Genomic DNA, 14366 nt, shown 5'->3' with positions numbered 1-14366 from the left:
TGGGTTCCATGATGTAAGTAGGGTACCCTAGAAATATAGGATTTTTCAGCCCTTGTATTTTAGGGCACCTAGACTAGTTTTTGTATCAGTGATATATTTGTAATTTTACATGCATTAAGTGAATATTTTATGTGTGTTGGGAAATAAATTTAATTGAATTAAGAGAAGCCCGATCCAATTAAATTTTAGAAGGGGAGATGAGCATTTGCTTGCTACACCTCATTGCCACATCATATAGTCACACTTTGTGCATGTCCTTCATGCTTTACATGCCTCATGACACCTAAGCACACTTAGTGGAGAATCTTGGACTTGATCTTGGATTAGTGGGTTGAACCATAACTAAAATTCACTAATCTTAATTAGTAAAATTTTGGCTCCAAAATTTGACTCCACAAATTCAGTTTCAAATTCAAGTGAAATTTGAATAGAAATTTAAATTTCTCTCCAATTTTGTGTGACACTTAGGCTATAAATAGAGGCCATGTGTGTGCATTTTTTCAACTTTTATCATTTGAGAATTACACTTTAAAGTTCAGACCTCAATTGAAGCATAAAATTTCGTGCTCCTTCTCTTTCTCTCCCTCCACTCATCTTCTTCCTTCAAGCTTTTATCCATGACTTCCTATGGTGGTAAGCTTCTTCTTGACTCATCTTCTCCTTGAAGTGGCGTCTCCAATCATCCTTCTTCCTTCTCCATTCCGTTACCATGATCTTCAAGAAGCAAAGGACTCCATTGATGAAGAAGATCCATGGCCTACAAGTTCCACATAGAAGTGAGGGACAAGGTTGAGCTCCTTCCATATAAGGACCTAGATGACCTAGTCCAACTTTGCATAAGGGTAGAACAAGAACTTAAAAGAAAGCCATAAGATTTTGAAGAATACTTTCTTTTAAGTTGTTGTTCTACCCTTATGTAAAGTTGGACTAGGTCATCTAGGTCCCTATATGGAAGGAGCTCAATCTTGTCCCTCATTTCCATATTAAGCTCACTAAGGAACCTAGCAATACTTGCTCTTTCCTCATCCCTAAGCCCAGCTCTCAAAAGGAGTAGTTCCATTTGTTTCCTATACTCTTCAACACTCATACTCCCTTGTCTAAGCCTTTGGAGCTTGTCCATAAGCTCCCTTTCATAGTAGGAGGGGATGTGTCTCTTCCTAAGGGCACTTTTCAAGTCATTCCAATACTCTACTGGAGGATTCCCAAGAATCATTCTTTTCCTAACAAGGGAAGTCCACCAATAGAGTGCATACCCTTGGAAGCTAAGGGTAGCCAAAGGAACCTTCCTTTCCTCACTTGTATGATGGTAAGCAAAGAGTTGTTCAACCTTCATTTTCCAATCTAAATAAGCCTCTACATTGTTCTTCCCATGAAAGTATGGGAGGTTAATGTTAGCCTCTTGAGACTTTCTTTCCTTTTCTTTCCTATGGGAGTGAGGTCTAGGATGTGACCTATGTCTTCCTCTATAATAGTCACTAAGTTCTTCACTTAGGCTCTTGCAAAAGCATGAAGGACATGCACAAAGTGTGACTATATGATGTGGCAATGGGGTGTAGCAAGTAAATTCGCACCTCCCCCTCTAAAATTTAATTGGATTGGGTTTCTCCCAATTCAATTAAATTTATTTCCCAACACACACATCAAATATTCACTTAATGCATGTGAAATTACAAAATTATCCCTAATACAAAAACTAGTCTAGGTGCCCTAAAATACAAGGGCTGAAAAATCTTACATTTCTAGGGTACCCTACCTACATCATGGAGCCCAAAATACAAGGCCCAAAAATAATGAAATCTTAGTCTAATATATACAAAGATAAGTGGGCTCATACTTATCCTATAAGCCCAAAATCTACCCTAAGGCTCACGAGAACCCTAAGACCTTCTCTTGTATCTTTGGCTCAATCTTCTTGGAGTCTTCTATCCAATGCCCTTGGGGGGAGGATTGCATCACCCAACACCCAAGCCTTCAATATATTGTGTTAATTCAACTTACCTTCAAGAGAGGCTGGGTAAGCATGGAAATTTCTATTATTTGCTTTTGTTTTCACTATATCTTTTTTTTTCTTTAAGTAAGTTATTTATTTCACAGAATGTGTTATTCCATATGACAAAGGTCTTATGTTTTTTTTTTTTGAATTATAAGGCACTAACATGGGTACGTTGAATCAATAATAACAGGAATATGGTTATATATGGCTGCTGGATGGGACTTTTCCCAAATGTGTGGACTTTGCATTACACTTATTGTATTTGTTATCGGAGTGTTACTATTAGTTCCTAAGAAAATATCATTGGTCCCTACTATCATTTAAAATTACCTTTCAACCACCAATTTCAAAATTCCCCACCCCTCTTCCCCCCTCTCCAAAACACATGAGACCATCCTTCCTTATTTTCCTTCCATTCAAAATCTTTTTTCTTCCCTAAAACACACGAGATCCTTCCCTTCCCTTCTCTTATTCCTTACTTCTTCCCTTTTAGCGCCCCTCTCTGGAGCAGTATTTTCCCTCGCACAAATTTATGTTCAACAGAATCCTGATTTCATTATAGATAATGCTATAATGGAATCATGATTTCTTACCTTTTTTTTTGGGGGGGGGGGGGGGGGGATTTGTATACCACAACGGAATTACCTTTCTACCCCCACAATTACATACAACGGAATCACGATTCTATTGTGGTTTAATTTTTTTAATCAAAATTTTTGTTCATATTTATAATTTGTTTAGACAATGTAATGTTTTTTATTTTATTTTATTAGTTAAATGTAATTATTTATTAAGAAGGATTACTGACTCATTTTTCATTTTATTTCAGATTTTTGATGGCTCACACAAAGGAGACATCATATGTTGTTAGATGCAACCCCCTTCCCATGAAGGCCCCTCACATGAAGGGGAAGATGCAGATGAGAGACGTCATAGAGTGATTGTGTCAGCGCATGTGCGTCGCGAGGACGAGCAATGACAACATTAGAGGTAGAGCCAGAGATAGGCGCAAGGCTTGCTACTGATAGGATCATTAGACCTCTATTTGGAGGAGGTCTAGTTGATTTGTCCATTATTAGATCTTACGGGTATGTTGGTGCTAGCGTACCTTGCTCATCCGCAAGTTAAGGCTTATATGGGCCGATCTAGGTTATCAACTCTTGTTATGACACAGTATCCTACCACAAAAAAAGGGTTTGGTGAATGCATTTTTTTAGAGATGACACTAGGAGACGTCTTCCTTCCACCTACCTGTCGTAGAGATGACCATCACCTTGGATGATGTATCTTGTCTGTTTCACTTGCCTGTAACAGGAAGGACCATTAATCATGTCCCCTCCACCTTTGACAAAGAAGTAGTGAAGGTCCTACTGATGACTTCTCTTGGCATTTCGATAGAAATAGAGGTTGCAACGATGACAAATACAAGTGCTAGGGTGAGGTTGACGTTACTGGCAGACCTGTATTAGAGATATATTAAGTCATACTCCTATGTTTGGGTTGCCATGACTTATTTGTTGCACTTGATTAACAGTACTATATTTTTCGACAAAAGCTTGACTCACGTCCATGTTGCCTACCTCCAGTACCTAAGCAACTTGGATGCTTGCCACAAGTACGCATGAGGAGTAGCTGCACTAGTGTACCACTACAACAATCTCTCGTAAGCAAGTCAGCATAACAACAAGCAGTGTGGAGGTTATATGAGGTTACTCATAGTAATGAAATTATTTTAGTGGTGTAATTATTTTCATTGTTATTTTTTACTACTGTAGTTAATTTTTTTTACAAGCATGGGTGTTTCCACATTTGCCCAGTGTTGGCTACAGTGAGGCGAAGGCTTACAATGCTAATGACCCACTAGCCACCAGATGGAAGGCATTAAGAGGTTTCGGGCTTGCCCTTTTGGTCAAGGAGAGACTGGTTGACCTACAAATGGATGTTGTCATCTAGTATCCATATAAGGAGCACAAGGATGTGATACGTTTCGCACAACATACCATTTTCTTTGGTTTCATTAGATGTGGGCTTGATGCAAGGCCTTATCATTCAGAGGGGGTGCTAAGGTAGTTTGGTCATGTACAAGCGATTCCATGCCAACCACCTCCCGATCTTATGTATCAACTTTGTGATAAGGTGTGGGCAGAACGGTAGCAACATGTCATTTCTCTAGGCAATGTTGTGTTAGCTATGGGTTCTTGGGCTTGCACCTCTAACTATCTTCCTTTGTTTTACAAGGTTATCCACCCCTACATGATTCTATCGGAGGAGGAACAACTACCACGTGGTCTTGTACGTTTACCGCCCATCATAGTACAACCACAACTTGTGCAACCATTGGTAAACTATGTACAAGGTGGAGACTCACTTGGAAGGTAATACAAATTGGATCTTGTTGATTTTTTCCATCTAAATTGTCATTACAAAAAGTTACTAATTGTAAATATTATATTGTAGGATTGATTCTGGATGGCATTATGAGCTATGTAGACCTTGCTAGACCTCAAAGTTGTGTCAGATGGCACGAGTCGTCATCAAGTCATACAACAAGCTTTGCAATTATTTCAGGAGGGCTTAGCAGTTGGTGTAACTCGGATACACAGAGATAGTGGAAAAGGCCTACATAGGATGGTGGCATGGGTGGTAGAGGCTGTTGATTATTGTATTGAATATATCTTTTTATGGTTTCATGTAACATGTACAATTTTTCTTATGTTGTTTTGAATTTTTTTTCAATTTATGTTGTGGTTGAATTACTTCTTTCTGTTCATCAACTATTTAAACAACACACACCTAGTAATTTAATAATAACGATTTCTTCAATTGATTCATAAAATAAACATATGATATTTATAAAGTAAAAGCATGACTATACATATCTATCACGCATTGGAGCAAAGATCTCATCAACAGATCTTGGTTTCCTTGGTTTGTGCAGCGGGACAAAGATTTCATTTGTAAATCGACCAAAAGTTGCATTGAACTTAATCGTACCTTTGTTACAAAATTCTAAAAAGATGAAAAATATTTTTCTCACATCATCGTCGTGTTTAAGCTCCATACACTCGTATTCAATACAACCACCACCTATGTAAAAAGATGAAGTAAAATTTTGGAACCTCCGATGACATCCATAATCATTTTTTCATGTATCAAGTAACATGTCCTCACTTATTTGATGACTTTAGGACCACTAAGACATTCAAAAAATATTCCTTCAAATAAAGAAAGTATGTCACCATCCCAACACACAATAGTAGATACACTCTTCATGTTTTAAGCAATATGGTTAATATCAAGAAGCAAAGGTGTTGAGTTGCATCAAACTCCTACTGCTATTTATATTAGATGATCTATTGTTCTCTCCTGAGCCATACTAACGGTTGAGATCGCACTGACAATAAAAATGATTTAGATTGCATCTATATTTAATACAATTGGTTTGTGTATTAGAAAAAAATAACATTCGGTCAATAAATGCACTGTTGTAGTGTTCAATCAATAGATTTCATTGTTTACTTTTATTCATCTCAATGGAATTATGATTTCATTGTCTTATGAAAAAAATAACAATAGAATTACGATTTCGTTATATTAAGAAAGGTGTTAAAAAAATAACAACAAATCACGATTTTTTTGTACATATTATCTAATGGAATCATGATTTTGTGGGAAGAACAATTTGAAAATAAAAAAAATGGGTCAATCCCATGGTAGGACTAATAACAAATTGAAATGGAGCCAATAGCAATTCCCTTGTTATCTAAGGTTTGGTCATATTTTTCACTTAAGAAATATGTTTTCTTAGCTATCATAACTGTAGACAAAAATAACCTTAATCATTAGTTGAACATTTTAAATTACCAAAAAGGTCTAATTAACAATATATTTGGTAAATTTCAGACTATGATAGTTGTTCTTTGTCTATATGCCGGATGAGGGGATGGAAAGAAATTTTGGAAGCTAGTCTTTACATTGATTGAACAAGTTTTTATTTTATTTTTTAATCAATAAATATTAGTTATTAGATGTTAGTTTGTTAAATTTTGTTAGCGGAAGAAATTCAAACCCATGATCTCTTCCTTTAACCACCAAGCTAACTTTATAACTCTATTTGTTGGACGAGTGTAAACTTCACCAATTAGTTATGATACTCAAAATACACTGAGCGTGTTAAGATTATACTTTGATCAATATATACAAGACTTAATGTTATTTTTGATTCATTATGTTTCCTAGTTATTTCATTTTAGTACATTAAGTTTTAAAAGTTTTATTTTGGTTTCTTATGTTTTCAAAATGTATCATTTTGGTCATTTTTTCATTTGAAACGTTAGTGTTTTGTTAACTTTTAAATTTTAAAATGGTTTAATGTTACTTTTGGTCCATTATTTATAGTAGTTGTTTCGTTTTTGTATATTATGTTTTAAAAGTTTCATTTTGATCCTTTATGATTTTGAAATGCATTATTTTGGTCATTTTTTCAATTTTTTGTTAGCTAGTGCCCGTCAGTATTTTAAATTTTAGAATAGTTAAGTTAACATATTGATAACCAAAAATCGTCACTATCATTTTTATTTAAAAAAATTAAAAATCACTAAGTAAATGAAGAAAAGACAAATCTGAAGTCATGAACAACATTAACCTTCACTCTTACATTATTATTAGTGTCATTCTCTTCATTCAATTTAATCATTTAATAACGATAATAATTTTATTTACCAATTAATTTCAATTACAATAGGTAACGGCCCCTTCTCCTTTCACCTTTCGTAGTTGATCTGAAAAGATTGTTGTCCTGCCCCCACTTCTCTCTTCGCCACAACCTCCTTAAATGGTCAAAATTTTCAGTGGCTCCAGCAAGATTATATGTTGACACTATTCTATTTTGTGTGATGTTGCATTTTTTATGTTTAGAAAAAGTTGGGAATGACAATTTCTATCTACCACTATGTAAAGTTAATTATTTTAAAAGGTTTGATGTCATTTTTGGTTCATTATGTTTCACAATTGTTTCGCTTTAGTACATTAAATTTTAAAAATTTTATTATGATCTTTACATTTTTGAAACATGTCATTTTGATCCTTTTTAAAATTTAAAAGTTAAAAGAACACTATATCTCTAACGGAATATTAAAAAAAAACGATCAAAATGATATATTTTAGAATCATAAAGAAGTATATAAAACTTTTAAAACTTAATATCCTAAGATAAAACAATTACAAAACATAATAAACTAAAAGTGACATTAAACCTATATACAATGTTGTATTATTATGCTTCTTGTCTTATCTTGAGAATATGATGAGCTAAACGTTATGTAATGAACCAGAATTCTCCAATAGAATTTTCATAGCTACTAAACTACTAATAAGTTGTTCATATGTACGTAAAATAGAAGGAAAATAAAATAAAAGAATAAAATTTTTCAAATGTCAATGCATTTTACCATTGAGAACAAACCATACAATTACAGATAGTCAAAATTAAAAATTAATTAATATTAGTTTAAAATAAATATTCAAATGGGTTTTAATAAGCATGACCATTTAAAATAGTCATGTATTTATTTTTTTTATCATTCAAATGGGGTTTAATGATCAATATTCACTGTCCTCATTTAACGGGTAAGACCAAGGGCACATTTAGCTAAATAGGTAAATTAGCTTTTATTAAATGAGAAAACATAGCTATAAAGTTTACTAAAATAAGTTGAAAATTTTCTTCGACAGGGCTCTCTTTACAATTTATAGAAATAAAGTAGAGAGAGAGCTAAACAAATTGTCATAAATCACTTTCATAAGTTCAAATAAATTATTTCCTACACCCCCCCTAATTCTTGTTACATCTCATGTTCTCACATAGTACGTTCCTTTGCGTCTTCTATTTTCCGTTATTTAAAAACTCGTGGACTTAGTATCATCAAAACGAACAATAAAGAAAGAAATAATAACAGGTTAATATGTTAAAGCCATCATCACAAAGTTTCCATCTAAAATTAGATATTCTTTCTTTCTTCACGGTTTTGGACATGCGGAAATTTTTAAACACAAAAACAAGTGGGATTAGAATGAACTCACAACAATGGTTAAGGAAACTTTTCATACTTACTATACATGACAGACACTTAATATGTAGTATTCACAATGTCTATAAGCTTATATTCTTCCATGCCTCAGTTGCTGACTTCATCCACAACACAGACCTTGTAATCAAGTGAAAGTCGTTTCATCGAATACCATCACCTAGATCAGAACAAATAGCCAAAATATATAACAATTCTATCATGATTAATTAAAGTTTAAATTATAGTAGTGTTTAGCTAAAAAAAACACTTTGCAAAACAAAAAGGATGACCCAATGCACAAGGCTCCCACTTAGACTTGAGAAAGGTAAATATGCAAGTTTTACCCCCACAAACAAACAGGATTTTCACCTGTTACCTCAAATCACGCTTATGTTTATAATCACCATAAAATTCATAATTAATTTGTTTTAGTCCTTACATTTTTAAACTTTTCAAACCAATCACTTAAAACTTTTTTCCTTTCTCATCCTTCATTATACATTTCATAAACCCAACGTTATCTGCATACATGGACACACTAATGCTTAGATGGCAAAACATTAAAAGAGAAATTGTATTTGTACAATACTTGTACAAAACAAAGAGAAATATAAGAGAGAGAAGTGTAAAAGAAGATGATTAATGTGGAGATAGAGAGAAAAAGTAGTATTGTAAAAAGTGTTATGAAAAATATTTCTATGAATAATATAACTATTAAATTCTTGTGAGGGTGAGCCCTAACAATGCGATGAAGTTGTGCCTTTGCGACCACTTGGTCATAGAGACACTTAAACAGTCTCCTTGCATATGCAAGGGTAAAGGTTGCTAACAATGACCCTCCCCCATACCTTTGCATAGTGAGGAGCTTTTGGGAATCGGTTAGGGGTGGCATATTACAAGGTCATGAATTTTCATTTCATTCAATATATGTTTCCGTAGGGTACATTGACAGTTCAATTGCCATATAATATGACAACTGAAATTTCTATTCTCCATGCAGGCACACTAGACATTGTGCAAGTCAGCTTCAGTGTGTCCCAGTATGCAGGACAACATAGAAGGGGGGTGGGGTGGGGCCTTGGGGGGGCGGAATTCAAAGAGACTTATATGAAAATTTTAAAATGTAAAGACTAAGAGATACAAATTTTAGGGGGATTAAAAACATGTTTAATCCTTTATTTATTTAACGCAGTGCATCATATTGGGTTGATCAATATAAAAAATAATGATAAAAAAAGCTTAATATATACATTTTAATACATACATAAACATAGATTCATGCACAAATGTATGCACCCATGGCTATGTGTAATTTTTCACACATATTCAAGGTCTAAAGGCAAGCAGGGTGAAAGTAGATGTCAGCTCAAATAATGAGAAACATGCTCAAACAGCTATAACTTGGGCATATTTGCTACAATCAGTTCAACCATCCAATCAAATAAATCCTTTTTTCTTATTTTATCAGTTAGTATTATAGGCTATTAAGCTTATGGCATTCATTATGTTTAACTATATGTAGCACACTAGCAAACTTTACACACCTGTCAACAAACCAATAGTTATTAAACATGATACAAAAGACATACACTCCTACCAAGCTTCAGAAGAACAAATTCCCATATGCAGCTGTTTACTTCAGTAAATAAAAATAAAATCTAGTTAAATAACCCTTGGCCACCCCAGAATACCGATACTTAGAAGACTAACAAAATATTCATGTTATTTTATCAAACTAAGGTTCAAGTCAGGAAGTCCATAGATTTTTTCCTAATCTGTATATTATATTAAATGTGAAGTTTGTTATTTTATTACAGTGTTGCAATTGAATCATCTTCAAATATTTTAAATAAATAAACTAAAAAAAACGTTTTCCTAAGTATTTAGAAAATACTATGTAGTACCTTTCCACAGACAGGACAGTTGTCACTTCTCTCCATCCACTCATAAATGCAACCAAGGTGAAAATGATGAGAGCATTTTGTCATTATCTTTGGATTCTCTTTAGTGTATTCTGCAAGCAAAAACAGTTGAAGAAAAGTAAGAATAATCTCCAAAGATCCTGCTCTTCTAATAGTGTGTTTTCCACTACCAACAACAAGTTAATAGCAGCAACATCCAAGATTCTCCACTATACCCTTTATCTATTTTAAATTATTTTACATGCTTATCAAGAAAGAGAGAAACAATGGTGTATTAAATGAGAAAATTAAATGCGCGAAAAATAATTGATAACAGTGTTATCAATGGTGGATGGCAGAACATTGCACCTTATGGCACCACCATGGCAGGCCTCCCTTCACAAATTGCCTATGTCGGTTGGAAAAAAAATATACCATGCCATTCTACCATGGCGGTGCCATGATTGCTATTTAACAACAATGATTGGTAAGAGATAACAAATTTAAGGGATTAAGGGCATATTAGAAAATTATAAATAGTTTTAATATAAAAGAAGATATTAATTAAATTTCTTACTTTGTGTACCATTGATATTAGTTACATTTCTTAGTCTGTGTACTATTACATTAAATGATAGATAAAAAGGAACAAAGGGAACGTTGTTATCTAACTTCAAGATCAACCAATTAAATCATTGTGAGAAGCACATTTTTCTTACCCCCAATTAATTGAAATATCCAGCTTTTAGTTTTGCTTCTTCACCATTTAAGAGATGGGAGCCTAAAGTTTTTAAGTAAAAGGAAAATGATACACCAGAGTCACCCAACAACATCTATGTTCTACAATAAGTATATCAAATTAAAATAAAACATCCAAATTTCTTGATACAAGTCAAGATGTGCCATTAAGCATATTACAGTAACAGATCAATACTTCCTGAAAATGTAACTCCTGGTATCAATGGGTCTTCTGTAGAAAATATAAGATTATTAAGATAAAAAAAATATATATATATCTACCTTCAAGACAAGTTGGACAGACATCCTCCTCCTCTGATGATGCATAGACAAGACCAACTCCAGTTGAATATTTTGTTGATTGAAGTCTTAGTGAGGACTTAGAACGGTATTCCTTTGATCCAGCTTCACAGGCACTTTCCTTCCATTTGTCTCCTGAATTTAAGGATTCTGGATCCACATCTGCATTACTTCTTAGAGGTTCTGTTTCCTCATTTGAATGACTTGAACCCTTCTCACGCCTTGAAACTAGTCCATCACGTTGCGAGCGGAAATATCTGGGTTCTGCATCATATGGTAATGGCCTTGGAGGAGAGCGATACATGTCAGATAGAGAATTATCGAGTGATGCTGCTGAAGTTATAGATGCTGCCCCTTGAATAGATGAAGGAATTGAATGTGCATCCCCTCTACGGAATATTGAAGAATACTGAAATATGAGATAGACTGGAAAATGGTTATATTTGTTATTATAAAGTATAGCCCTCATCAATGCCAAGATACATCATCCAGAAAAATGGCTTAAGGACCAAAATATTCTTCAAGTTGCAGTCTACCAAATATTGATGTTTATGGCAATCAATACAGTGGATTTACCTCCAAAATATTTAAATAGTTAGATTAACAGATGCAGAAAAAATTACCTAAACCAAGTAGCAGGTAATTAAAAAATTGCTCTGATTTGATTTTATTTGTGGCTCATTTGGGAGAAACAAGCAACCACTAGAAGAAGTTCACATGGTATACTTATCACACACAAAACTGCCTTAGAGGTAACTAAGTTTGAAAGTCACTTATAAAATGATAACAGTTGCAAAATTTCTTTATGAATGTATCTACGTAGCACATCACCATTTCTAAACTTAGAGGTAACTTATGATCTAATTGCAGGGTATAGGACTTGAGTCCCATGCGGGAATTATGGGATTCCAGTGTGGGATTTGTAAGGCCTTGGTCTCTCTAACTACAAAGGCTAGTTTATGTGATGTGATTCTCCCAAGGTTCTTATTAATTGGTATCAAAGCTTTCCTACATGTTTCTCCACTACAAATGAGTGGTGCAGGTGGTGACGCTAAGATTACAATATTCACCTGAGAGTCAAAGACTAATCAAAGGACTAGTGCACAGCCAACCCATGTGCACATTGGAGCTGTTGAGCGTAGGGGGATGTTAGGATTCAATTGTAAGGTATGTAACTCGAGTCTCACATGGAAATATGTGATTCTAGCATGGGGTTTATACAGCCTTTGGCTCTCCAACTACAATGGCTAGCTTCTGTGACATAGTTTTCCTAAGGTTCTTACCAGACACATTTCAAGACTAATGGTATGAGACACTGGAACACTAAAGAGAGGCTAATGCCAGCATCCCCCACATATAATTTCTCATGTTTATATATCCAAAATAATGGAAAATGCAAGAGCACACCAATGCTAACAAAAACCAGATGTATTTTACTCCAAACGCAACAAGTTGGCCACCTCAAGTATGTTATTCAGGGAAAAAACAATGCAATAAGTCATGGGGAGAGCTACAAAATTCAAGTTTTGGGCAGCAACACATAACACAAGACACAACATTACCTTTCCATGAACCAAAAAAGAGGAAATAAAACAAAAAGAGGAAGCCACAAGGAGACAGGAAACAGGAGGAACATACCACAATCAAAAGGTTCTGTATCAAGCAACTGAGACACACACAGTTCCTATATACAGGACTATTTGGATTTACATAATCTTCAAAATCATCAAAACTCAAACAACAACAAACAGAACCCATTGTTCCAGCTTCCCAAATTGCCTTTAGCTTAAGATTTTTTCCACACTTCAACTGATCACCAAAATGTAGATAGTGTTACATGCAAGCTTTGAGAAAAGGATCCTCCAAAAGCACCACACTATCTGTTTTCACAAAAAACTAGGAGAGAGGATTCTAGGCTTGCAGAAGTGTCACTGCCTCCGCAAACCAGTACCCTCCCTCTTCAGTTCACACAACCCTGTAATAAAGATGAGTATTGTTTCTCTTGCTTACCTGCAAATTACATCAAAACAGCATTAAAGAAGAACAATAATAACAACACTGAAAAACATGTGAAGTTCGCTGAAGTTATCATTCATGTCATGCCATTATTTGAGCAATTAAAACAAATAAGCTTTAATCAGCTAGACAAGAAATTATGTGCGTGTGTGTGTATTATTTAGACCAATTCCTATTATCCTATAGTATTAACTATTAAATGACAACAAAAATTTTGGAGCCACATAAATATTTTATATTTTAAAATAATGATTGATCATTTGTCTTGACTTAGTGCACATGAATATCTGGTCAATGCAGCTAATGCTCATGCTCCAAAGTCCAATGCAACATGTACACATTTCAGAACAGCAAAATCAGAACCATAACGTAAGATCAACACAAAGTTCACGAGTGTAACATAAAATAACTAATATAAAATTCAAATAAGAATATGCCAAAATTTGATTATTCAAATGGCAAAACTTTTCAGTTTTTAGTCTTTTGCCACTCGCCGACAACTTCCCTTGCACCATCTCAACTTCAAATTTAGGACCAAAAAAGAAAAAAAATTATTTTCTTTACTATCAAGCTATGCAAATGACTCAACCAACAACATGAACATCATTACTATAAGATGAAAAATCGTGATCATAATTTTAGAACATAAAAAAGACATAAATCACACCCAAAGTGTGTGTGTGCAAACAACAGAATTTCAATAAAAAAAACAGAGAATCGACCCAAAATTGGAGAAAAGGAAGAGACCCACTTTCGATTATCAAAGTAAGAAGTAATCAGAAGGATCAAAACGATAATTGGAAGCTAAAAATTGAAGTGGGTAAGAGGGGAACGGAGAAAGAATGAATTTTTTTAAAAAAAAAAGTAACATGAAGATAGAGAGAGGAACCTGGAACTGAGAAAGTGGGTAGAGAGTAGATAAATGTTTGAGATGTCATAAACAAAGAGAGATGTGAGTGGAAATTTTGGATTTTTTGTCGATAATTGCTATGAAACTGTGAAATTAAAGACACCCTCTTTCCCTTTTGCTTTGGTTTGGTGGTGAAGTGTAGTATTATTATTTTTATAAAAAATTTAGTATTATTTTATTGTTTTTGCTGTAAGGAACTAAGGATGATTGAGGAGAGTCGGTAATGGAAGAATCTGATCCAATTTTATTATATTGAAAAATAAGTTTTGGACAAAGAGAAAGAGCCACTTTGCTGAATTTCTGTCACACAGCGCACGCATGTAGTAGAAAATAACTGCCGAATTAATAAAAATTAAAATAACGAGAAATGTCTCGATTTTTTTTTCATTTTTCCTTTATCAAAATTAAATTTTGATTTCTATACTTTAAAAGTAATAAAG

At 34.0% G+C, this 14366-nt stretch overlaps 1 protein-coding gene across 8 annotated transcripts; it reads right to left on the bottom strand.

The window, feature by feature from the left end:
- Window positions 1-7956: 7956 nt before the first annotated feature.
- LOC100790104 (RING finger/U-box-containing protein) lies at window positions 7957-14110 on the bottom strand. 8 transcript variants are annotated; one of them, NM_001253179.3, is made up of 5 exons: window positions 13906-14053; window positions 12639-13010; window positions 10983-11409; window positions 9966-10075; window positions 7957-8239 (listed from the first exon to the last, which is right to left on the bottom strand). In NM_001253179.3, the coding sequence occupies exons 2-5, from the start codon at window positions 12756-12758 to the stop codon at window positions 8207-8209; spliced, it is 690 nt and encodes a 229-aa protein (NP_001240108.1). In that variant the 5' UTR covers window positions 12759-13010; window positions 13906-14053; the 3' UTR covers window positions 7957-8206. The 8 variants fall into 8 exon arrangements, with proteins under 8 accessions (NP_001240108.1, NP_001354554.1, NP_001354555.1 ...); NM_001367625.1 differs by having other exon boundaries at window positions 12639-12809; XM_006593367.4 differs by having other exon boundaries at window positions 7980-8239; window positions 13768-13908.
- Between the last annotated feature and the right edge of the window lie 256 nt (window positions 14111-14366).

Source organism: Glycine max, chromosome 13 (genome assembly GCF_000004515.6).
Source record: "Glycine max cultivar Williams 82 chromosome 13, Glycine_max_v4.0, whole genome shotgun sequence".
In the NCBI taxonomy this organism is placed as follows: Eukaryota; Viridiplantae; Streptophyta; class Magnoliopsida; order Fabales; family Fabaceae; genus Glycine; species Glycine max.
This window is presented reverse-complemented; position numbering and strand designations above follow the sequence as displayed.

Coding starts and splice junctions, on each gene's coding strand:
- LOC100790104 (NM_001253179.3), bottom strand. CDS start 12,758: ATGGGTTCTGTTTGTTGTTGTTTGAGTTTTGATGATTTTGAAGATTAT. Junction 10,076..10,982: donor CTGTCCAACTTGTCTTGAAG/GTAGATATATAT, acceptor TTTTGCTTGCAG/AATACACTAAAGAGAATCCA. Junction 8,240..9,965: donor ACTGTCCTGTCTGTGGAAAG/GTACTACATAGT, acceptor GTTCTGATCTAG/GTGATGGTATTCGATGAAAC.